The sequence below is a fragment of the Rhynchophorus ferrugineus genome, unplaced genomic scaffold (assembly GCF_030347505.1).
Source record: "Rhynchophorus ferrugineus isolate W39M unplaced genomic scaffold, kcgeb_rfMv2 rfM2, whole genome shotgun sequence".
Lineage (NCBI taxonomy): Eukaryota > Metazoa > Arthropoda > Insecta > Coleoptera > Curculionidae > Rhynchophorus > Rhynchophorus ferrugineus.
Window position 1 is genome coordinate 19,562,507 of NW_027472581.1, and position 26,009 is coordinate 19,588,515.

General features: G+C 30.3%; 2 protein-coding genes and 2 long non-coding RNA genes across 8 annotated transcripts in view; 2 read left to right on the forward strand and 2 right to left on the reverse strand.

Annotated features, from left to right (window-relative positions):
* TBCD (tubulin folding cofactor D) lies at positions 1-4,601 on the forward strand. The gene is made up of 12 exons (XM_076394149.1): positions 1-744; positions 795-1,045; positions 1,121-1,334; positions 1,386-1,534; positions 1,598-1,827; positions 1,888-2,461; positions 2,511-2,888; positions 3,183-3,307; positions 3,358-3,509; positions 3,567-3,911; positions 3,983-4,148; positions 4,202-4,601. Exons 1-12 carry the CDS (start codon positions 116-118, stop codon positions 4,478-4,480), a joined length of 3,492 nt encoding a protein of 1,163 aa, XP_076250264.1. The 5' UTR covers positions 1-115; the 3' UTR covers positions 4,481-4,601.
* LOC143190075 (uncharacterized) overlaps positions 3,694-26,009 on the reverse strand; it is a 24,310-nt gene continuing 1,994 nt past the window's right edge. Inside the window, exons 1-2 of one of the 2 annotated variants that reach the window (XR_013004156.1) lie at positions 20,383-20,518; positions 3,694-3,795 (exon numbers count right to left, since the gene is read on the reverse strand). This is a non-coding gene — a long non-coding RNA (uncharacterized LOC143190075). Of the gene's footprint in view, positions 3,796-20,382; positions 20,519-26,009 lie in introns of those variants that run through there. The other variant, XR_013004155.1, reaches the window with a different exon arrangement.
* The window catches only part of kuz (zinc-dependent metalloprotease kuz), a 346,072-nt gene continuing 325,126 nt past the window's right edge, over positions 5,064-26,009 (forward strand). For 2 of the 4 annotated variants that reach the window (XM_076394150.1, XM_076394154.1), the window contains exon 1: positions 5,064-5,432. In XM_076394150.1, the coding sequence (XP_076250265.1) occupies positions 5,372-5,432 (61 nt within the window). In that variant the 5' untranslated portion in view covers positions 5,064-5,371. The remainder of the gene's footprint in view (positions 5,433-26,009) is intronic. The other 2 variants (XM_076394151.1, XM_076394153.1) reach the window with 2 other exon arrangements.
* Positions 25,824-26,009, reverse strand: part of LOC143190077 (uncharacterized) — a 323-nt gene continuing 137 nt past the window's right edge. Inside the window, exon 2 of the long non-coding RNA XR_013004158.1 lies at positions 25,824-25,975. This is a non-coding gene — a long non-coding RNA (uncharacterized LOC143190077). The remainder of the gene's footprint in view (positions 25,976-26,009) is intronic.

A 26,009-nucleotide genomic window follows, 5' to 3' on the forward strand; every position in this document is an offset into this window, starting at 1 on the left:
GAACTCTGTATGTTTTGTGGTAATGTCAACGTATGTCATTTTGTGTCAAATCTTTATATCAACAACAAAAACAATAATATTATAGATAGTTTTTGTGACTCTTGTAAGACTAAAGATGGTAAACATGCAAACAGAAGAAACGCCTAAAGAAGAGGAGCCTTTTGGTCTGGGATGCGCTTTAGATTATTTCTCTGAATATGAGGAAGTATTTAATATGATTGATAACCTTAAAAACATAATTGATTCTGATAGGTCTGTGCAGGAAAAGACATATGAAAAATTTTCTTTCATTCTCAGCCAGTACATTGAACAACCACATCTGTTGGACTTACACATTAGTTCTATATTACAAAAATTTGTAGAAATTGTTAGAAACAATGAAAATCCAATTAATTTAAAACATAAAGCATTTAGTTATATGTTTGTTGTTGTGAACGTAAGGGGTTATAAAGATATAGTTAGACATTTACCTCATGAAGTAGCTGATTTTGAGCCCGTTTTGAGATTACTGGAAGCTCAAGATCCGAATGATCCAGACACTTGGACCACTAGATATATTTTGTTACTTTGGTTGTCTATAATAGTGATGATACCATTCCATTTATCGAGATTCGATGGTTTTGATGATAATACTGATAAAAAAACGATTATGGATAGAGTTTTGACTATTATAAAAACATATGCTGTAGTTCCTGATAAATGCAGAGATGCTGCAGCTTTTCTATCTTATAAATTTATTACAAGGTTTGTCTTATTATATTGTATTATGTCTATATATATGCAATTCATTTTAGAAATGATGTGAAAGAAATTCATCTCAAGGAATTTTTTTATTGGGGTATGAGTCAGAGTCTTTCAAAGGATAGTAACATATTTGTAAAATATGGAACATTAGCATGTATTGCTAGTATTATAAAGCATGGAAAAAGAGAGGATATATTGCCTCATGCTCATACTCTGCTGGAATGGATTATCAACTCAGAGTTTAAAGAAAATTCTGGATCAAATGTGCAAAAACTGACCTATAAAATTATTCAAAGAATAGGTATGAGATTAAAGAATGAAGTTGTTATAACTAATTAGCAATTATTTGTAAAATTAAAATTATATATAATGGCAGGATTGACATTTTTACCTCCAAAAGTTGCTGCTTGGAGATATACAAGAGGCAATCGTTGTTTAGTGGCAAATTTAAGTGCCGCTGGAGATTTGGAAACAGATAAAAGTGATGAAGAAATAAATGATTTAGCCACTGATATTGATGTACCTGATGAGGTTGAAGAAGTAATTGATCAACTGATTCAAGGGTTAAGATGTCCAGATAGTGTTGTTAGGTTTGATAATATCTGGCAATGTTTTTGTTATTGCTGAACTCTGACTTTTAGATGGTCAGCAGCTAAAGGAGTTGGTAGGGTTACTGCGCGGTTACCAAAGGATTTGGCTGATGAAGTTGTGGGTTCTGTTTTGGAACTCTTAGGTCCTAGAGAAAATGATGCTGCATGGCATGGAGGATGCATAGCTTTGGCTGAATTAGGTTTGTTATCATTTTTACTAATCCAAAAAGTTATTTTTTACAGACAGTAAATGTTTTGTTTAGCAAGAAGAGGTTTCCTTTTGCCTACTAGATTGAGTCAAGTAGTTCCTTTGGTATTAAAAGCACTTGTTTATGATGAACCAAGGGGGTTTTCTTCAGTTGGTTCACATATAAGAGATGCAGCTTGTTATGTCTGTTGGGCTTTTGCTAGGGCATATGAACCGGAAGATTTGGCACCATATGTAGGTGGTATTGCTAGTACCTTGTTAGTGGTAACATGTTTCGATAAGGAAGTAAGTAGTGATATATGTTGTTTTGAAATTTATATTTGCACATAATTAAATATGTTTTAGATTAACTGCAGAAGAGCTGCTTCAGCAGCTTTTCAAGAAAATGTCGGAAGACAAGCAACATTTCCTTATGGAATTGATATATTAACCAAAGCTGATTTCTATGCAGTTAGTGTTAGGAATAATGCTTATTTAAACATAAGTGTTTATATAGCACAATTTGAAAACTACACTTTACCTTTTATTGAGCACTTAGTTTCCAGAAAAATTGATCATTGGGATTGTTCTATAAGGGAATTAGCTGCCAAGGCGCTACATAATATCGCCAGTTCAGTAGATCACATTGGACCATACTTTTTATCCCATGTGCTACCAGTTCTCTTTGAAAAAACGGAAAGCATTGATCTGAATTGTAGACATGGAGCAGTCCTAAGCATTGGGCACATTGTTAATGCAGTATTCCCATCGTGCAAATTATCTAATGACCTATTATTAAAAGTTAAAAAACTTATTCCACAATTTCAAGAGAAGTTTTATTTTAGAGGTTTAGGAGGAGAGCTGATGAAACAAGCCTGCTGTGATTTCATTGAAAGATGTTCTATGGTTAAGTTGCCTTTTCATAATGACCCTGTCATAGGTATTTATAAAAATATATCCAATATTTTTTATTTAAATGTTTTTTATAGATGACTGGTTGGCGCTTTTAAATGATTGTCTCTGTTATGAAGGCTCAAATGTACGCCTCGCGGCTGTATCAGCATTACCAGTACTTTTGAATGAGTATTTTTCAACAGAAGGAATGAGAGAAAAAAATAGAATAATAGTTAATAATTACATACATGAAATGTTGTCAGAAAGCAAGCAACCATCAAGAATGGGACATGCTTTAGCTTTAGGTTCTCTTCCTAAATATATTTTGGAACCATATTTTGATCTCATACTGGAATCGTTAACCAAAGCTAGTAAAGTCACACCAAATACGTTGAAGTGGGCAGAAGGCCGTAGAGATGCAATAAAAGCACTAACGTCGGTTGTTTCAACGATGATATCAGAGATTGGAAAAGGTTTGTAATCAATGAACCCTAGTATATATTTAGGATTTTTTATAAAGGTTCAATTTCATTGGTAATAACAAACTATTAAAAAACTACTATTATTATGGTGCTTCAAAGTTATAAAACAAAGGCTCACGATTATTATTTTTGTATTGTCCACAAAATTGGATTGTTGTCGTGCTTGTAGTTATTGCCACGTTTTTTTATATACTTTGAGCTTCAGTTCATTCTTTGATGACGAACATTTCTTAAAGGTACTCTTACTCTACTGTTTATTAATAAATATTTTTGCTTGACTTTTAGTATTCCAAGAATCACATGTCTTAAGTATTTATAAGACTTTTTTTGATGGTTTAAAAGATTATACTCAAGACAAAAGAGGTGATATTGGAGCTTGGGTTAGGGAAGCTTCAATGAGTGGCTTACAGGTAATTACTCAAATTACTTTGTTTCTGCAATCTCTAGTCTATGGTTGTAGGTTTTAACTTTGCTTTTAAGCGAGCATTATCCTAAAATTTTATCGTCTGATCTTTTAAATAAAATATTATCATACATCGCCCAACAGGCTGTTGAAAAAATTGACCGAACAAGAGCTCTAGCTGGAAAACTTTTCTATAGCTTTATACACAGGTACATATTATTTATTGTAAACTAAAATTATGACTACATATGTGTATATAATTTCAGTGAAGTTCGTGTCCCTAATATTTTATATCATAATGAATTATCTTTAATCTTCCCTAAAGAGGAATGTGATGCATTGAATTGGAACTCAGCTGGTGCAACCTTCCCAAAATTTGTACAACTTTTGCAGTTTGAGCCATTTACGTACAATGTTTTACTTGGATTAATATGTAGCATTGGTGGACTAACCGAATCTCTAGTTAAAAGTTCAAGTTCTTCTTTATTTTCATATCTGAAACAAGAAATCAAAGTTAAAGGTTTTACTGAAATGCAAAGAATTAGTGAAATGGTTTACAAAATATTTATTGATTATCAAAAAGAGGATCGAATTACAGTTCCTTTACTCAGGTTGGTATAATGCTAGTTTTCTTATTGCTAATTAATTTTTAGTTTATTGCTAACTTTATTAATATTTAAAGGTTCTTGGATAAGCTTTTTGATTCGGGTTGTATCTCTCCTATATTGGAGGATCCTAAGTCAGATTATGCAAAAAGATTATTAAAAATTGTCCAATTAGAAATAACTGGATGTAAAGATGTTTATAAGTTAATCGATGGTATTATTATGTTATGCCAGTTTATTCAGGTATGATTAATAGTGAGTATTTGGCTTATTTCAACTATTTTTCCTATTTATAGGTTACAGGAGAAGTTTGCCAAACGGCTCTAGTACAATTAAGTATATTAATGTGTCATCGACAACCTTATGTAAGACGTTCCACAGTTACAAAACTCTATGAATCCTTGCTTGTTAATGGTGAAGCGACTAATATATCAACTGAGAACTTAGATGAAATAATGGAAATTCTTAGTGATACTAATTGGGAAAAACCAGTCGAGGAAATCCGGCCAACTCGAAATACTTTGTGCAATTTAATGGGCATTCGTGTTCCTACAGCAGCGAAGAAGAAATTTTAAAATTATTACCTTGCAATTTTTTTATACTACTTGCACTAGCATAACGTTGTGATATAATTACTTTATTAATGCTTCTTATCATACATATAATCAATAAATAATATTTTATTTTTATCTTTTATATTAACGCTTATTATTATAAAAATATCCCATTTATCAACATACGTTTTTAAGCTTCTTTTAAATGCAAGATACAGAAAATGTTTCGTTTCGCCACCTCTATTTTAAGACTTGAGATTAATCCAATTCATAGAAGAAAATTTTGCGTTAATATGCAATTTTAATACACTGACAAAAATTGTTTTTATCCTAAATGGTTCCATGTATAAATATATAAACTTTAAAACAATAAAACTTGCTTCCGGTGGTCGCCGCTAGATGTCAGTGCAACTATTTTAGATAATTTATAAAATGTTTATTTTTTTATTAAAGTACTTCATCATTGTAACTTTCTATACTGTTTACTGTGGTTTTACTTCAAAGAATGATTTTGTTTATTTTATAATTTATAAGCAGAATATTGTCCATCTGTCATTGTTTGTAGAGCCATACTGACTTTTACGATCGGGCAAACGTCAGATTTGTCAGTTTCAAAAATATTTACAAACGAAAAGGTGTGTGTACGTACGAACAAAGTAGGATCTTAGGAAAATCCGATTTTCTCAATTAAACTGTGGAGATTCGAAGCGTGTGCCGTTACATGCTAATATAGAGCGTTGTTAACGAAATATTTTCAAATATAGCATGCGCACATCTATACCCAACACAAAGGTTCTTTGCATTCTATTGGACTTGTCAGTGAATAGTCAGCTGTAATTTCGGAAATATGGCATAGAGACGATTTATTTGGGTGTGTTTTTGTAGTGTTGTGATTAATTTTTGTGCGGGACCATGTTAAGTGGTGGTGTATTTATTTTCTTTCTGTTTTTTACCCTGCATCCCAGTCAAAGTGGTAAGTAATAATACTGGTAAAACCACACTTTTAGATATTTTTGAATTTGACTATTTTTATCGTGGTATCCCTTGTTTTTATCCCTATCGTTTCAATATTCTTATAATATATTATACACGAGTAAAATCTTATTTAACTTTCGTCTCAACAAAAATGATTTGCAAATTTTGTTTGGTATACTGTTATATTTACATATTGCCAATATTAAGAATTTCATTTATTAATTAATGGCTTTTCTGTATTAATATATTAACTTATTATCTATCTTTTATTATTTAGTATTCTTATTTTCATTATTTTTAAGAATATGATTATGACTTGAATGTAAGTTATATTTGTGATGTATATAATATTGTTTTACGACATGTAAAATATGAAGTATAGAAATCCACGAAGTTTAATTTATATTAGATATACAATATATTTTACAGACACATTTATTCTTGATATTCTACGATTTCTGGCATCTATAGTGACCGGAAGGCCACTGACACCAACAGGAGTTCCACTGTATTGCTAACATGACTCACGTAGCCTTGATGGGTTATACTGAAAAACCAGCGTCAGATTTTACATTTACTTGTTAATACTCGTTTCTTTGTTTTGCCGCTTACTAGCCAATATCATATTTTCGAAATAAATAACAGCACTTTTTACATAAAATTTAATTAAAAACCAAAGTTTCAAAAATATTGACTACTATTTACTATTAACTTACTATTTAACCACCTATTTAACTATTACTATTTAATTTTAGTAACATTATATTGGGTAATTTATGTGAATATCCTTTTTGTGTTTCGGCATATTTTACTAGATTGATTGAAATTTTTATTGATATAATTTGCATATGTATTTAATATTAATATTAGTTTCTGATTATATGGATAGATATATTAATTTTAATTATCGTTTATCTATATTATGTTGAAGATATTTGACTTTATTATATATACTTTAATATATAATAGTTTATCATTAATAATTATTATAATTTATTAACTTTATTGATATTGTGATTTTTTGTATAGTAATATCATGGCTATTAATAATAAAATATTTAGAATAATGAGAATTGCATTTTTATAGTTTCACAAAGTAGGCTATTAATGGAAAAATTAGAACAAACATACTAAACTTTTATCGATATTTTGATGATGATGTCGCTACAAAGAAAGTAATACAATGCATCGTATTACCCTTGAATACTTACTTCCACTGTTTGTATCGGTGGGTATAATAGTGGACTATTTCCCATCGCAGAAGTCCAAGTCAGTAACGTTTCCCCGTATTCGGAATTATTACCGTTTGCGCGAATCCAAACCCTCATTTTTCCTGTTGAATTGTTTCCGTACGTTTAGTTAGCCGGTTGCATGTTTATTTCAATGCCGAGGGAGAAATGCATTAAAAGAGCTTTTCAAATTGCACGTTCCACTCGACGTGCTGAAAACGATCCATGACTTTTTTATTGTCTATTTAATGGAACTGTTTATACATCATATACACATCGGCTGAAAATGCCTGGTCTAAATATTTTTTAAGCAAATTTTAATTTATTTACCGGTATAGTTTCTTTACTGTTGTTACTTGTTCATAAATATTTATTATCTATGAAAATCTTAAACGGAATAAGTGATTATTGCGGATTAAATTAATAGTCTGCAATTAGTTATAAACCGCTATTGTTATTATATATTCCGCAGAGCCTCGATGATAATTCCGTATTTTGTTTAATTTCGCGATGTCTTACAGTAAATTTGGCTTTATCGAATTTTGTTTTGTATAGGGCCACCGACATCTTCTTTTGTCGTACACTATCGTAGTGTCTTTTCTTTTTATTTTTTAGTATGCAACTGTATGAACTAGAGGTTTATTTATATTTAATTATTATGTATTTGTAAAAGAACCAATGAGAAGCCCGTATTTTTCTAATTTTTAAGGTTCAACGTATGTTCGTTGAATATTTTATAGCTTATATTTTAAGGTCTTGTTTGAATAAGTTGTTTCGTTGATATGTAGGATTCTTTGTTAATGAGTTATTACTTTTCAAGTATTATAGTGAGGTTAACAATTTCAGATGCTGATAGAAGTAAGGCTAAGGAGGTTTCCTGATTTATATTAAAAATTCACTATGTCACTAGAAAGCAATTAAGTTCTATTCTTTATGAATAGCTTAGTTGTTTTATTGAAGAAATTGCTAATTTTTATGTTTTTATTCTCTTTTGTACAAAAAGGATGTAACGACACTGTAATGATTGGCCATAATTGTTGTGTCGAAGAGTGTTGAAATGCAAAGTGATATAGTTACACTGATATTTATTGAATATAGTGATGTTCAATGCTATGGAGGTCATAGTTTCTAGAATTTTTTTAGTATGTTCAATTTTTCATTCCATGTTTTTTGGCGTTTATTTTTCATTCATTTATTATATTTTAGTTGTTTCTTCATAATATTATGTTTTCATTGAAAAATGAAGTGCTGTATATTAGAGAAAATTGTTTTGAGGATTTTAATCGGTACTGTTGCTACACGGAAACTATGATTCTAAAAGTAGATAGTCTGAGACCTTTAAGTCCAGAGGCAACAATTACATACCATGAGAGGCGCGAACATTCATCACCTTTGGGTGGCCGCAGGAGCTCGACAGTGGAGACATAAATCATAATTTTTGTTTGCAATCGTTTGAACTACCTGCGACAACATATATTAAAATTATATCAATCCCAGATAGTATAAATTATAATCCATTGCTCTTTTTTTCTATATTCCTTATGAGGTTGATACACTTTCTGTTGTGTTAATATTGAAATTTATTTTATGTTTAGTATTTAACACTAAGTAGAATACAATATTTTATTAAGTATTTTATTTAGTTTATATTAAGTAAGTATTTAGTAACTCTAAAATGTTTTCAATAGTTTAATTAAAAAAATGTTCAAAGAAATACCGATTGCTGTATATATCTTAATATATTAATATCTCCCTTTTCAATAATTTTAATTAATTGTATTAATTTATAACTGGTAGGATTATGATAAATTCTTAATTTGGAAGACCTTGAGCGTTAACGAGTGTCTCGGCATTTGAAGTTATTTTGTTTCTTTATTAATATACTTTTAAGATATTTAACGTTAATATATCTACAATTGAAATCCAAAAACTTATTAGATATAAAGAATCCTAGGTAAAAATATCTACTTAAGGGATTGTATTAATATTTAATTGTCATTAAAATGAAACAAAATAAAACGTACAGCTGTTTTGTTTGAAAGTTATAGATTATTATTTTTATGTTACACTAAAGCATTATAACCAGTTGTTTCAACATTCAATAAAATTTATGTCAGTCAGTTATTCGATGGTTATACTGGAATCATTTTAGAAATAGGGTTATACAGATTTTTGTCCCCTAGTATTTCTAGTTGTCTAACGGCTTTCTTTAAAAAAATCTCAAGATTTTGAATAAATTTTTCTCTTGATATCGGGTTATTTTCTATTAATATATGAACTTGAAGTTTGTTGCTGAGTGAATAGACGTAAGAATAGAGGATTAGATGATATACTAAGTAATCAAACATTATAATTAGCTTTGGGAACTATCGACTGAAATCGACTATGAACTGTTTACTAATTGACTACTTTTTAGTACCTACTGTTTCAATCGCTATGTTCGATCCGACTGATTTTGTTGCTATTTACTATCGACTTTTTCAGAGTAATGTACTTTTAGTTACTATTTTTGGTTCTACTAGTTTCATTTTACCTTGACAAAAATATGCCGAAATTAGGCATATGTAATGTATATAGTTTTATGATTTTTTGGTAGTTTGTTTGTAAATAACAATATATTGTATATTAATATAGCAGCATTTTGGAACTATATTTTTCAAGATTGTTAATGTAATAAGGTAAAAAGATTAAAATTGTGAATGATATATAGTTAAATACTTTTGACTGCATTTATGGCAATAATAAGTAATATTTCGAATACTCTCTCGATTTCTGTTAAAAAATATTTCTGTTCAATAATAAATAAAGCATTTACTTTATTTAAAAAAGCTCTAATGTATAATAATGTAATGTAATAGGGTGAAAAGATTAAAATTGTGAATGATAAATAGTAAAATACTTTTGACTGTTTTATGGCAATAATAGGTAATATTTCGATTACTCCCTCTTTTTTGTTGAAAAATATTTCCGTTCAATAATAAATAAAGCATTTACTTTATTTGACTTATTATTTATTATTTATTTACTTTATTAAAGCTCTAGTAGTTATTGTGAGATCATTTTTAATTATGTCATGAATTAGTTTTTTTCTATGATTAGGTATATGTTTAATTTTTATTTAGTATTTATGGTTATTGTACATCTTTAGTTTTTAGGTTTTATTTAAGTTCTATTGTACTGTCTATATTTATTATAATATATTATTTCAAAATAGAAATTAACATATTAAAATACGATAAAACATTGTGGGGTATTAACGGGTATATTACTTCATTCCTTTTTATAGATCCACAGAACATTCAAATATAAAAGGAATTCTACTTCGTTTAAAATGAAATTATTAATTGCATGTTAATAGTATTCAGCAATTACGTTTTTCCTTTTCTTTTTTAAAGTTAGTATGTGAAGGAATATGTACATCTTCGTCTCGTTTATACTTTACGAAAACATAAACACATATAAAATTAACTGTTCCAAGCAATTATCTCCGTCCTTTCCCCTCTCAAAATTTATACAGGAAAGGGCTCGTACATCTTCGTCTGACATCCCGAATTAAAAAAAAAACAGTCGAACCGTGCATTTCGTCAGTCAGTCAGTCAGTCGTCATTCAGTCGCTAGATTTTTGACTATCGCTTGTTTTCAGTCGATAGTTCCCATCGCTATTTATAATATAACCAAACGGAAAGATGGTATAAATTGTCTCAGTCTAGATATTAATGGAGAAAAAGACAGAGACAATAAATAAAATGGGTCAGTATTACCTGTGGATGCTTAGAACATCAAGGATGGTGGTCTAACGGTGTAATTGGTGGAATTCTTGATTCTGGCTCTAGTTTAACATAACAAGGTTTGGAGCTTTTGACAACTTTAAGGGCAATAATACTATAGTTCTTCCAATAAAACAACTAATACAGGTCAGAGATGAACATACTGCCAAATTCAGTTGAAAAATCTAAAATTCGTTTTAAACTCCGAGCGGATTTTTCTTTCACATTTGACGCTAGTTAAAAAGAGAGAGAGACTGATGTCTGATACTTCGGAACATATAACAGAATCAGTCTGTAAAATTCGATTTGTATTGGGAGTGGTCCGACAGACACTGTTGTCAATTGTTCACAAAAAATTCTTTTAAGTGTTGCTGATAATAAATAAAGATTACAAACTGGTAAGCGTTGTAAACTATAACAGTTAATTCAGCAACATTGGGACGGGCTGATGTCATAAATTTTGTTGGCATGCCTTGGCTGTTTTATTGAATAGACTATATAATATGCTCTAATAAGGCTAAAATTTCGGTTTGGTTTGGTTATTTAAACTAAGGTTCCTCATTGTTAGCTCTGTAAAATATTGTTCACTGGGTCTAGTAAAGTGTCTAAATTTCAATTAGCTCCTTTCAATATAGATTTTAAACACCCTCCGCTATTTTTAAGTCTTGCACAGTTATTTATAAACGAACCAGTTCTCTTAAAATGTCCAGTATTGCTTTGTTTTTGAAGCAGTACTGAAGCAGTTTTCTTAACCATTAAACTTTTCAGAGATAATTAGGAATTTTATTACTTACTTGGTCTTTTAAAGTTTCATTTATGTTTTTATGATAAGTGAAATAATAAAATTACTTCGAATTTTTAGTTTTACGTTGACGAACTTATTGAATAACCTAGTATTTTTTCCATTCTAAAATATCCTTTGCTCATCTTTATTATATTTCAATATCAGCCTTACTTGTCGCGGTTATAGTTTTAAAATTAACAGATAATAGCAAATTTATTAAGATAATATTGAAAATACGTTTGGGAAATGGGTGTGACGTGAAACGATTAAATTCAACGTTTCTGAGTTAATATTAATGATAAAATGTCACACCGGTCGCAGTTCTGTTTCATTAATGATGTTATCGCCGCTGGAAATGTTACATGTCTACGAAATATATTCGTTATTTTTGTGTCGTTATTTTGAATTAAACATAATTTTCGGTAGACGTTTAGGCGTAATATTAGAGAGATACATTCGCGTTTTAACCCGCCATAAAATTATGTTGTATCTATCCGCCGGACGAGTATTATAGCAATTTCGACCGAGATAGATAACCCAATTTGCGATATATAAACAATTGTCACGGCATGGTAAAGGGACAGTGTTGTCAATTGACGGCTAATTGACTCATTTTGAATATTTTATCAACCGGCGGATGTCTTTCACTTATCTCTGGAGTCTATTTTAAGAATGCCGCGCTTATAGTTTGTTGGATAAAAACGTTGATATCATTGTTGGTCATTGTAAAGAGTTTGTGAATGAGATTGTCGAATACTTCCCCATTTATTTTACTCTTATTGTTCAAAAATAGTCCTCTTCCTAAATTATTTAATTGTATTGAATTTACAAAAAAGTAATTTGATTTTTATTTGGTTATGTTAGTCGTTATATTTTGTTTTGTTTCTAAAGCTTCATGATACATCAAATAGAACATTTTTGGTACCGATTGATAATAAAAATCTAGGCTATGGAAATAGTTCTTTAACTAATCTTCTTTTTTTTTAACTTCATTTTTGTTCATGGATTTGTAAAATATCTTGTGTTTACTAAAGCAAAAATCGACGTTATTTTTAATGAACTATTTTTTTATGAAGTCTGTGAATACAGCGGATTGGGAACGTTTCAATGAAGCGCTTCTAGAGTTTTGTTTTTTGCAATATGTAGTCATTTTGTTACGTCTTCTGGTATATTGGGCATTTGGGCTGCATTATTGGCTCTGTTGTAACGATTGCTTATTATTGGTAACGTTATAGTTACGGTTGGGATAGGTTGGATACCTCATAATGTGCTCTATTACTGTGTCATGGATATTTGATTTCGCCCTTGGATGATTTTATAGTCTTTGGTTTGTTGAACTGGATTCGTTTTTCGATGTGTTTCTTGAGTCCAGTTCATGCAGAATCAAGTTTCTTTTATTTTGAACCATAGACATGAAGTTCATGGTGAAATGAACGCTTGATGTTCATGACACTTCAATTTATTAAGCTTTATTATGCATTACACCATCTTTTGTAAATCCTTCAAAATGTATGATCAATAGTAATATCCATGAATAAGTGGTTTTGCTGATTGATTTTTTTATTTTCGAGATTTGTTGTAAAATATGTAATATCTACACAGATATGTGAGAATTATGAATGAAGGCTTTTTATGGTTTATTTAAGCAACTGATAATTTCTAAATATCTGTATCAATTTTTAATGGAATAAATAGAGACATATTGTCATTGCCAATAGTTTGTAACTTTGTTGATATTTTAATATATAATTAACTGTTGAATGATTCTTCGGGGAACAGTTAGAGCCAAAGCAGATCACCGTTGAAAAGGACATAGAAAACAATTACAACCACATTTTTCTCTTAATTATTAAGCAGTACAGTTTGACCCGAACTCTTTACACCTAATAATATAATTCATTTGCCATCATGCTCATATCGCTTGAATTACGAATAGCGTCTGACTATAACATTTATGATTATGTTTTATAATAATATTTATGAATAAAAAATTCTTTGTTTTGAAATCTACTTCGTGTTATAAAAGTGTTTGGGTTGGGAGCTATATTTTGAATTATTATTTTATTATTACGAATATCATATGCTTTTCATGGTCTTAAACAAGTGTTATTTTGGCTATAATTGCATTTAAATTAATTATGGAGATTTTATACTTGAGCGTTTCTCAGTCATGTTCTTTCAGTTTTTAACTTGTCTCGTACATAAATATGCAGTAAGAGTATTGTTCAGTAGAATCTCATCTTTAGGTCTTAAATGTTCCTTTGATTGGTTATATGAATAGAAGGCGATGAAAATAATTAATGAAATTAATTAGTGAATTTGGGTGGATATTTTGGACATTCGGAATGATTTTAAAGCCAGAACCTAACCTGCTAACCAGATTACATTGAAGTTGAGTTTAAAGTACCTGAAGACTATATTGGAAGATGCCCGTGAATTTCTTTTTGAGGTTTATAAAATTCATTGATTTCATATGTTTTTAAAATAACATTAAAGAGAGGAAATTTTGTTATAAAAAGGAAAACTCAGTGTTCTAGGTAACGATTCTCCGAAATTGTATTTCGTAATTTGACGACACTACCCACACGTTGATATTAAATATGAGCGTCTAGTTTTGCTTATAATATTATACTTTGTTGATGTTAAATGCATAACACTCCAGTATTGTTAACACTGGGCGTGACAATCATAAGAAAAGTAAAAAAGCCTAATCTTGCCAACAAATATACTGACTGGGACAAATTCAGATTAATACTGCAGGAACAAATCAGTTTAAAAGTAAGACTTAAAACTATAGATGATCTTGAGCAACAAACCAAACATATAACTGAACAAATTCTGTCAGCTGCAAAAGATGCTACCCCAATAGCAAGAGAGAAATCAGAATATGCAGTACCCCCTCGAAATTAGAGAAATGATAAAAGAAAGGCGAAAAGCTAGAAGAGTATGGCACAAAACCAGAAATGCTGCTGACAAAACTACGTTTAATAGAATTAGTAATCAGACGAATCAAAAGATCAAAGAATATAAACAGAATTGCTTTAAAAATATTTAAGTGAATTAAGCCCACAAGCAGACAAAGATTATTCGCTATGGAAAGCAACTCGAAGATTTAAAAGACCAATTATTCGAGTACCGCCAATTAAAAATGATCGAAATGAATGGGTTCGACGCGACAATGAAAAAGCTGAATTGTTCGCACAATACTTAGCTAACATTTTTCTATGTAACGATTTCGATGTAGATCTAAATCTAATTTCTCCACTGGAAGTTGACATATATATTTAATGCCTATTTAAGGCTGAAGCATGTCCCGGAATGCTTTAAAGTTGCACAAATAATTATGTTCAAAAAACCTGACAAACCTGCAGAACAAGTCGAATCTTACAGGCCTATTTCGCTACTACCTGCAATATCAAAGCTATTTGAGAAACTGATATTTAAACGTGTTAAACATTTGGTAACAATACCAGATTTCCAGTTTGGTTTTCGAAATCATCATTCAACAATCGATCAAGGGCACAGAGTAACTGCAGCTATTGAAAGAGCATTTGAAGAAAATAAATACTGCCCTGCAATATTCCTGGATGTCTCACAAGCTTTTGATCGGGTTTGGCATTTGGGATTAATCTGTAAGATGAGCAAATTGTTACCGCGTAACTATAGTCAATTGCTGGAGTCGTATTTATTCGGAAGAAAATTTAGAGTATCGCACGAAATGGCGTTCTCGACATTTAAAAATATCTCGGCTGGATTCCCATAAGGTAGCGTCTTAATAGTTTCACATTCCAACAACAAAAGAAACACTTCTTGGAACCTTTGCTGACGACACAGTTATTATGGCAAAAGATATATCTCTGCCTAGGGCAATAGAAAAAATGCAAGTGGCAGTCAACAAAATCTACAAATGGACGAAAGGAAGGAAAATTCAACTTAATAGCTCCAAATCTGTCCACGTTAATTTTGCATTAAGGCGAAATAATAAAAACTTGATTATATCACTCAATGGGTCCCCGATTCCTCAAGCAGAATCAGCAAAATACCTTGGAATCCATCTTGACGGTAGATTAAATCGGAAGCATCACGTTAGACAAAAAGCAAAACACATTAGAACCAAAATAAAACAACTATACTGGTTAGTCGGAAGATACTCTCAACTTCATCTAAAATCAAAGAGGTTGATCTATAATACAATTATAAAGCCAATTTGGACCTATGGGTTGCAAATATGGGGTTGCACTAAAAATTCAACATTAGTCATACAGCGCTGTCAAAACAAGGTTCTTGGATTGATTACCAATGCCTATTGCTATGTAACCAATGAAGAACTGCACGATGACCTGGAAATCAAATGGATTTGTGAAGTTGTGCAGGATTTCACCTTAAAACACGAAAGAAGATTACTAAATCATACTAACGTGGAAGCAATACAACTGCTGGGCAGCGCGCAGGATGTCAGGAGATTGAAACGAACAAAACCATACGAACTTGTGTGAAAATTTAGTGTGTAATATTAGTGTAAACTATAGCTATAAGTTAATAATTATTAAATAATTATAATTTCATAATTGAGGAATGCATACTGATGTATTTTCTCGCACTCGTCTTGCTTGTTAATTAATCCAAGTATATAGGAAAAGTAGGAATAAATTAATTCTTAATTAAGATTGTACTAAGCGTATCTAATAAAGATGTCATAAAAAAATGCATAACAATATCGTCTATCACATAAACCTAATCAGCTGACCCATTCTCATTGTAACATTTTTGTTAGATTGTGCCATATTTCGTGAAAGTGATGTATCCGCTTGTGACTTACTCATTGTTACAGAGGCCGAACATCCGATAATATTGTTTTGTATGACGTTGTGTTGATTTTTTTCGTGTTGGTTTATCGAAATTATTCTAATTGCAATAAGTTATTTGAAACTTGAAATTATTATCATAGTACTTGTTTGTTATCGGTATGTCTTTTGTTACATTTATTAAATTTTATTACTTTTAGATGTTTTAGATATATATGTCAAAAAATATCTTTTTAAGAAGTTTGATATTTTCACTGTTCGAAAAGTTACCATCGAATGACGTGGTAATACAGGTTTCTTATAATCCTTTTCATACATTAATAATCCATAGATAATTATTTGTGATTGATGAGTGTTTAAGGGTATAACTCAATCATAAATCATCCAAATATTTACGGAAAGTACTGCAGCAAGCTAATGTCAAAAAAAAACCAGCAGATTAAAAATCATAAATTAGGTTTTCTGTCGTATCGCTGATTATTTATATTTTTAGTTTAAAATTATCCTTTAACTTTACTACCGAAATGCATTTACAACGTTCATATAAGAGTGTTTAACAAAATCATCACACATCACAAAAGCAAAGCGTCTACGTTATTATTCTAATGAGAAATTATTAATATCCAAAATGTTATCCAGTTTGACAGCTAAGTTTAAAATGGTATTTATGTCATTAATGTTTCTTTGAGCATTAGATTTTTTTCGTCCGTAGATGCCATAATTGCGCTAGATCTGGCAACTAGCTAGATTATAAAACAGTTTTTTTCAAAATACTAACGTGCTATTTTTGGTCATATGTCTCACTGCTTATGATTAAAATTAAGTAATTGCCATCCAGAAAACCGCTATATACGAAATATGCTTTATAAATTGATTTTCGTGTTCGATAAGTTGCGCCAGGGAAGTTTTATTTCAGCCGTCGTTGTTCTTTCGTGCGGAGTTGCTCAAACAAGAAAAGTCAATTTGCTTAAATATTCAGATGGGATATCGAAATTTGTCCAATAAAAAGGTTGAATTGTTTGAGGTTATAATCGTACTGTATTTGCTTTTTATTTCCTCATATTTAATTAACGGAAATGTCAGTTACCGGATGTAGTTGGGTAGGGTGGGAGGTTTAGTGTAATCAAGAAAATGAATGACATGATACAATGTCAAACAAATTTTTTATGAATATCTAATATTATGAGTTAGTCGATTCCGAACTATAATTTTATTATTGTGTTTGGCTATGTGCTAAGGAATATCTTTTTTTTAATATCGATATGTCATATATTTTAGATAAAGAGTTTTTTTTTGGTCACTGTAGTGAGCAGTAATCAATATTCCCATTTGAATGTTTCTAGTTTTTGACCGGTTTTGAAACATGCAGAAGAGCATTATCGTGCTGAAATATGATTCTGTTATGTCTTTCAGAGTATTCTGGCTGTTTTTCTTTCAATGCACACGGTCCAAGTGCAACACCGGTATATGCTATTGGTTCGGTTCCTAACTATATGAAGTTATGTACAAACAGAATAAGTTCTCAAACTCTAAGCTCAAATCAGAAATTTGCGTATACACATTAGAAGAAACTTAGCTTAATATATTTAAAAGAATATTAACTTGTAGCCGAAAATATTAGTCAACTACAAAAAATGTTGATCATCGTAGCAGATCGCTATTTTTTCAAAAAAAAAAGTCCACAAAAATATCGTTATATCAGCCAAAAATATTCAATATTCATTCACTTTATGTTTTCGTGACAATGGATGACAAAAAAATTATATATTTTGTATTTAATTAGAATTTAAAACAACAACAAATCGTTAGACATTTTAGTCTGAAAGTTGACATTATGATATTATTTCAGATTACTTTTTTATTACTTATTTATTTTATTTTTTACTTTTTATTTTTATTAGATTTTATTTCAGTTTAAACACCATTTCACTAATAATATTAGATAATTTTACATAAGCTTTACCTATTTATTAACGTTTATGAAGTTTACCATTATTCTTAGAATTACTTATAGTACTTATATCTGGTAAATATTTTTCTACCTGGTGATTTGTGGAATCATGACCATATAACTGTTATAAAATGCTTAAATTTATTTTATTGACACAAACCACAGTTAGTTTTTGAAGTGTATTTTTTTTTCAAATATGTACTTAGAATATTTGCAATTTTCGATCTTTTATAGTTTTTCATAAGTTTATTTGAAAAATAGGTTTATATTTCAAAGTTATATTGCCGGAAATATTAGGATCCGCGCAACGTGTTATAATATCTGTGAATAACAAATCATTTAAAATATGGGATTTTAAAATTTTTATTTTGTGTTGAGAGCGTAGCTGTCAGAAAGTGTTATATGGCATAACTGCCATATGGCGCTAGTACTTTAGGATAACCTCAGAATATAGAAATCAACCATTGTACAATAAAAATTATTGATATTTCAAAATCTGTTTTCTTTAATAAATAATGTAATATATTAATTAAAAAACATGTGATTGAATAATAAATTTGTTTGGTTTTTGAGGCCAGTACTGAAGGGAAAATAGTTGAAACAAAAGAAGAAAATCAATCAAGCAATTTTATAACATGACAATGGTTGACTACCATAATACTTAATAAAATAATTCATTTGCAGTGCTTTTTGATGACTCTCTTCTTTTGAACTTCATATATGCATATGAAAATCTGGAAACAAATCGTTCGACAACCTCTAAGTTGTCTGAAAGTTTGGTTTTCGTCCAAAAGTCTTACAATTCATTGCCTCCGAATCTCCTCATCGTCGAGTCTTTTTTGGCACTTCAAGCCATTTTCTGTAATTGATTATTAAAACTGACACTTTAATCCCATCTAATTCAATAATAACACTAACCAAATCCGACAATTGAGACATGATGGAGCAGTACCATTCGAATTAAACAACAAAAGTAATGAATGTCGAAAATACAATTTGACAGCTTTTGTGATTTTATGTAGGAAAAGGTCAAAACCATCGATTTGAACAGTTATATTGTGTTGTTTCATAGTTGTTTACCATTGATGGGCATCAGGCACTGATGATCAAATACATGGAAGCACCAACAAATAGTTGTTAATATATGAGCAAACATCAAGTTAGACAAAAAGCGAAACACATTAGAACCAAAATAAAACAAATATTTTGATTAGTCGGAATATACTCTCAGCTTGATCTAAAATCAAAGAGGTTGATCTATAAGACAATTATAAAGCCAATTTGGACCTATGGGGTGCAAATATAGGGTTGCACTAAAAATTCAAATCAACTAGCCATACAACGCTGTTAAAACAAGATTCTTCGATTGATTACCAATACTAAATTATCCAAGATTTCGCCTTGAAACACGAAAGAAGATTACTAAATCATACTAATGTGAAAACAATACAACTGCTGGGCAGCGCGATTGAACCGAACCAAACCATACGAACTTATGTAAAGTGTATACATTTAGTGTAAACTATAGGTATAAGTTATTATAATTTTATTATAGAGGAATGCATATTAATGTATTTTCTCGCACTCGTCTTGCTTGTGAATTAGTCCAAGTACAAATGAAAAGTAGTAATAAATTAATGTATAATTAAGATTGTACTAAGTTTTTTACGAGTTTAAAAAAGGCACCTAGAAGAGAAACCAATTTATAACAATCTTTCAATTGTTGCAGAAAGTTTTAACGCAATATGCGACTAATAGGTTATCCAATTGTTTTATGACTAGACAAAAGATTTCAACAATATTTTAATTAAAATTATATCTATGCTGTGTCTGTAAATTTTCGAGCTGTAACACGCAAGATATGATGGAGGGTATAATTCCTTCCAATAAAACATCCAATGCACGTCATCAAAATTTGTAATGTCGCATTTATAATGTTGCTGCACCAAATTTAAGCTTCCGTTCATTTTGACTCTGACAACAAAATACTAATGTAAATAAAATAATGAAACAAAAATAATGTTATAAAATATAATTTATTTTAATATGGCAGTACATCTAATGCATATTTTATCGAAGGATTTAAACTACAATTAGTTAAACAGCCACAATAATTTGTAGTTTAAAATTGTTAATATCTACATTGAAGTCCTACACCACTTTTGAGGTAGAGTTCTAGGTGCGTTTTTTTATATAGTGGTATCTACTGGAGGCCTAATATAATAATATAATATAAGTAATACATCTTGCTTTCTCCCTAATACATTTGCCTATCCTACAAACCAGTGGATATGCATTTTAACCAAATGCCCATGTCTATTCTGAACAATTACACACGTATCTATACACATAAGTCTTGCATACATTACAATAAGATTTCCTACAGTTATCGTATATTAACCATATACTCACCTTTAGTTGTTTCCACTCTTTATTTTATGTGTCTACACTTTATTAAATGTGTCTGATTGAGCTCATCCGAGTCGAAGTGTCTACTATGAAGAACAACTGATTTTACTACTTTTCACCAGTGACTGTTTCAGTCGAGTGTTTTCGGTCGCTATTTTAGGTCCGACTCATTTTATTTCTATTTACATCGACTGTTTTAGTCGTGCACTATTTTTGGTTCTACTAGTTTAATTCGACTGATTTTTAACGTTCTGGCTCTGTCGTCATAGCCCAATGTACTAAATGTACCCAATTTATGCTTACATAGATTTCTTGCTTATAAATAATAATATATTGTATACAGTATATAGTAGCATTTTGGAACGATATTTTTCAAGATTGCTAATATAATAGGGTAAAAAGATTAAAATTGTGAATGATAAATAGTAAAATACTTTTGACTGTTTTTTTGGCAATAATAAGTAATATTTCGATTACTCTATTAATTTTTGTTAAAAAATATTACCGTTCAATGATAAATAAAGCATTTACTTTATTTAAAAAAGCTCTAGTAGTTATATTCGATCATTTTTATGATTAGATATATGTTTAATTTTTATTTAGTAACTAGCGACCCGCCCCGGCTTCGCACGGGTGCAATGCTGATACTAAATTAAATACACTACAGAAAAAATATGAACGTTGTATATAAAAACATAGCGGCCCGCTCCGACTTTGCACGGGCATAAAATATATATGCCTATGTCACTCAATGAAAACATGATTAAAATCGATCCAGTATTTTTGGTTCATTCATTACTGCCCTTGGCCTGCACGCATTAAATTTCGAGTAAAACAATTCCTCTTCCCCTATACTTACTATGAAGATTTCGTGCTATCTTTGGAATATCTAAATTCATACAATTTTTAATACATTACACATTTTTAAACACAAATTTTAAACTTGTAATATCTCCGAAAATATTTGTTTAATTTACATGCTGTAAGGAACCATATTGATCTATATTAATTGCACACTGTATTTAAGGTACTTAATTCGATAAGGATTAATGCCGTATTGCTTAAAATAGCTTCGTAAATAAGCCATTTTCTCACGTAAAAAGTAAGATAAACATATAAAGATAAACATAAACCATCGCGGACTTTTTTGTAGACCTTTTTATGGTGTACATTAATTTGATCTAACTCGTAGGGTTAGGCAGCGTTTTTGCTAATTGCTAAATAAGCCTAAAAAAATAGGTTAATTTACGACATCACGTTAGAAATCTCTAAAATTAGCAATGTTGCCTTAGTATATTATGCATGTATTATACATATAAACCTTCCTCTTGAATCACTCTATCTATTGAAAAAAACCGCATCAAAATCCGTTGCGTAGTTTTAAAGTTTCTATATTTCTTATAATATATTATTTAAAAATGTCAATTAAAGTATTAAGATACGATAAAATATTTGTGGGGTATTATTCCATTCCATAGAAAAATTCCATTCCTTTTTACATATCCACAGAACATTCAAATATAAAAGTAATTCTACGTTCGTTTAAAATGAAATTATTAATTGCATCTAAATAGTATTTAGTAATTATTTTTTTCCTTTTTTTTTTAAAGTTAATACGTGAAAGAATATATACATTTTTGTCTCGCTTATACTACCATTGATAAAAATAAGCACTAATATTAATTGATCCAAGCAATTATCTCCGTCCTTTTCTCTCTCACAATTTATACAGGAAAGGGTTCGTACATCTTCATCTAACATCACGAATTAAAAATAGTCGATCCGTGCTTTTGACTGAAAATAGTAATTACTATCGCTAGTTTTTTGATTATCGACTGTTTTGCGACTATCGACTGTTGCGACTGTTACGAATCACTTATGATTCGGGACGGGACGGAATTAATACACCACTTATGGCCTTGGAACAAAAGAGTAACTTTATTTTGATCCCTGGTAATTTATACCCACTCGATACAAGTCCCAGCGCCTTTCTTTCTCCTTTCTATACTGGCTCTTGTATCCAGACAAGTCATATATTTAACATCGACTGTTTTCAGTCGATAGTTCCCAACGCCTAATCAGTTGTTATTCCAACGTTTACCTTTTACCATCAGCTTTATTTGTTAAATTTTGTCTGTTGTTTTTTGCTTTGTAACACTATTGTTATTATCTAAATACACAAATTGAAATAATAAGCTTTCCTTGATTTTATTATATGCCTTTAAAATTTGTATTATTTTAAAAGCAATGTCTGGAAGTTTCATTAGACCTCTTCGAGGGTTATCTTTACTCTATTTAAGTTCTGTTAAAACAATGTTTGCCGGTTTACAACTTGTAGTTATTATAATTAATATTTTGAAGAATTCTGCAGACGTTGGACGACCGGACGACTTTTGCAGGTTGGTCCTGTTACATGTTCTTTTTAACTAGCATAAAATGAGAAGGAATATATTCTGGTATCTGATTCTACCAATACAAGTAAAATTTTATAGACTGATTTGATTATATGTTCCGACTTATCGAACCAAAACAAATTAGTTGTGATTTGAAATTTTACAAACTGAACGCGCTTTGATTGTTTGATTGGAATGACTATATTACTTTTGTTTTATCTGCGTGTAAAAGAACCACAAGATTAGTTCAATCAATAATTTTTTTCTTCTGTTTCAAAATTAACATTTTCTATTTCAATTCTAGACGAGATCCATCCAACTCAGAGGAAACCGTCGTATCGACTCTTACGTATTCAGGTTTCGTTGAATAATGCGAAAACAATTCGAGATGGTTTCGATTTGGGCCGGTGAACAATTTCCAGTAGGCGCCCGTTCGTCATCGATTTCGACAAAATGCACTACGTGTTTTCCGCCGCAAATACGGCCGAAGCGCGACTCCTCCGCGTTCGTATTGCATTTTTCCTATTCTCGTGCGGCGGTTTCGGACGTATTTTACGGCTCGTCGGTTCGACAGATTTCTCGGTCGGCGAAGGAGAAGAATGGATTCCGATCGGTGATCGCGAGATACACGTAGGGTAGTGAAATCAAGACGTTAACCTGCGCGAAACACTGATTTGCATAGGGCCTTTGTATTTTACTTTGTCTGAGAGGGATTCGAAACGTGTGTTTTTGGTAGACGGTATCCAATTTATTTTAAATTGTGTGGGGGAAAAAGGTATTAAGGTTTTTTAACCGTACTTATTTCGTCATTTTCTATAGTTCCATGTAATTTTAAAACTATGCAAACATGTGTTATTGGTATACCTCTCATTACCATCTAAAGTTTTGCAGGTCTTTGTAAGAAGTGCATTCACGTTACTGTTAAGGATAGTGACGTGCTCTCAAATAGATACTATTAAATTACTTAAGTTTCATACTAAACTCAGCTTACATGTTCAACAGCACTACCCATCATAGAATAATATACTCTATGCTACCCATATAACAATTGGAATAGCATAATGACATTAGCCTTCCGTGTACCAAGTGACTAAAAAACCTGCCCTATACTAGGTTAGGTGTGGCATACACCAGACTGTAAAATGTCATAAAATTTGCATCGAATATTATTTGTACATTTTACATAAATAAAAATCAGAAGTAATTAAACCTTTTTATCAGTGTCAATGACAAAATTTTAAAAAATCAAACTTTTTACCTAAGTTTAAATTATTTCTGTAATTATCATAATTGTTTTTATTTAGGAATCAATTAAGTATAAACTATAAATTAAACAGTAATTAGATATATTAGTCACTAATTTTAATTGAAATAACTGGGTTCCAAGTTATTGCAGTCTTGATAATAAAAATCATGTATGACATTTTGTACATGTGTATTTAGTTTTTCTGTGGATCTTTCTAGTGAATTTTGGGCATCTCTGCATTATGCTTTTATATTTTCAGAATAATCTTCAAATTATTTACTGATACTCTTGCCCAAGTCTTTTGGAAGCTTTTGATTTTGCCTTCTTGTATACAAATGGTCTTTTACTAAAAAAGGCCCAATTCGCGAATAAACTTTTCTTTCAAATTTGTTTTTTCTCTATTCCATTATTAATGATATGTATAATCATACCAAAAACATATTGTTAGTGGTTAGCGTTTTGAATTTCTTAAGGCATCGTAAGTTCTACTCAACCTGTCACTACATCAACACCACTTTTGGTCTGATTATAAAATGTTTACATTCACAGCTGGTTTTTGTTTACTTCCGGTTGTAGAAACAATTTCTTCTATGTAATGACATCAGATATGTCACTTTACGTAGTTTTGGGACGTAAGATAATACAGCATAGCTATATCTTTTTGAAATCCAAATGTTGATGTATTTGTTTCTTAAAAACTAGCGGAATAAAAGTTTTATTAACGCATAAAGTATCTACTACCGTAAGCTTGTGATTCTTAAATAAATTTTCTGTAGTTTCGTAACTAGTAATAAAGTTGGCCATGGTAACATTGTGCATTAACATGTTTCGATTTTATTTATCGTATATTTCATAGTTAGAAAATCAGTTTTGTTCCACCGTCAGTACTAGAAATTTGGAACAAGCATTTGTAAAGGCAAATTAGTCAATTCTGTGAATTAGAAAGCTTTCTGTAAATTTATAATAATTTTAAAAGGAAGATGTAAATGTTTTGCCCATGCTATCAAATAGTTAATTTTACATAGCTGATGAAACTACAATACAAATAAAGTTTAAATTATTATCTTTAATGGTACGTGTTATTTTTTTTATTTTAATACTAGCTTTGCAAGTTTAACAGCATATGGAATTACTATAATTCATTGAGTAGTTTTACAAAATTTTTATAATATAAGTTTTCTTAATTTAATATTAAATTATCTTAAAGGTCTAATGATCCTCTTACCTTTTTTTAAACTAGCTACGTTTCTTTTACTATACTTGACTTCAGTGATATTGCTTAGGGATTATACTCTATCTATATACAAGTATTCTTTGGACTGTTTGAAACCTCTACCATCACGCACATCCATCAAAACTTGATAAAACCACATGATTCAACAAAACATGTATAAGTTACCCTTAGCCTGATGAAATACGATTCATCAAACCATTCGATGCACCTGGTACTAGATATTTGATAACATTAGCTTTTAATGATCTTGACCATTATACAGCTTGATTCACATATTCAAGGGTTGAATTTGAATTAATACTTCTCTTGTTTTTTTCGAGAATAGATACACTTTCATAAGGGTTATAAATATATTTTCTTGTGTCTGATGGGCTTTCAAATCTTGTAAGAATATATAGTCTATTCAAAACAGCAGTGAACTCACGTCATCAGAATTGACGTCAAAACATCGCAATGTTACCAGATCAACTCTGAGTTTTACTACATTTTGGCTTTGACATTATGAAACAAAAGTATTATCTAATATTATTTATTTTATCATTATAGTATATCTAACGAATATATTATCAAAGAACTTAAAACTACAATTAATTATTCAGCCACAACAATTTATAGGTTATAGTTGTTTTATTATATTGACATTGAACTTTTTTCCACACTAGTATAGGTACAGTTCTAGAGGCGTTTTTTTATGTAGTGGTATCCCCGGAAGGCCTAATCCGCCTAATTAATAATTGTATATCTGAGTAATGTACTT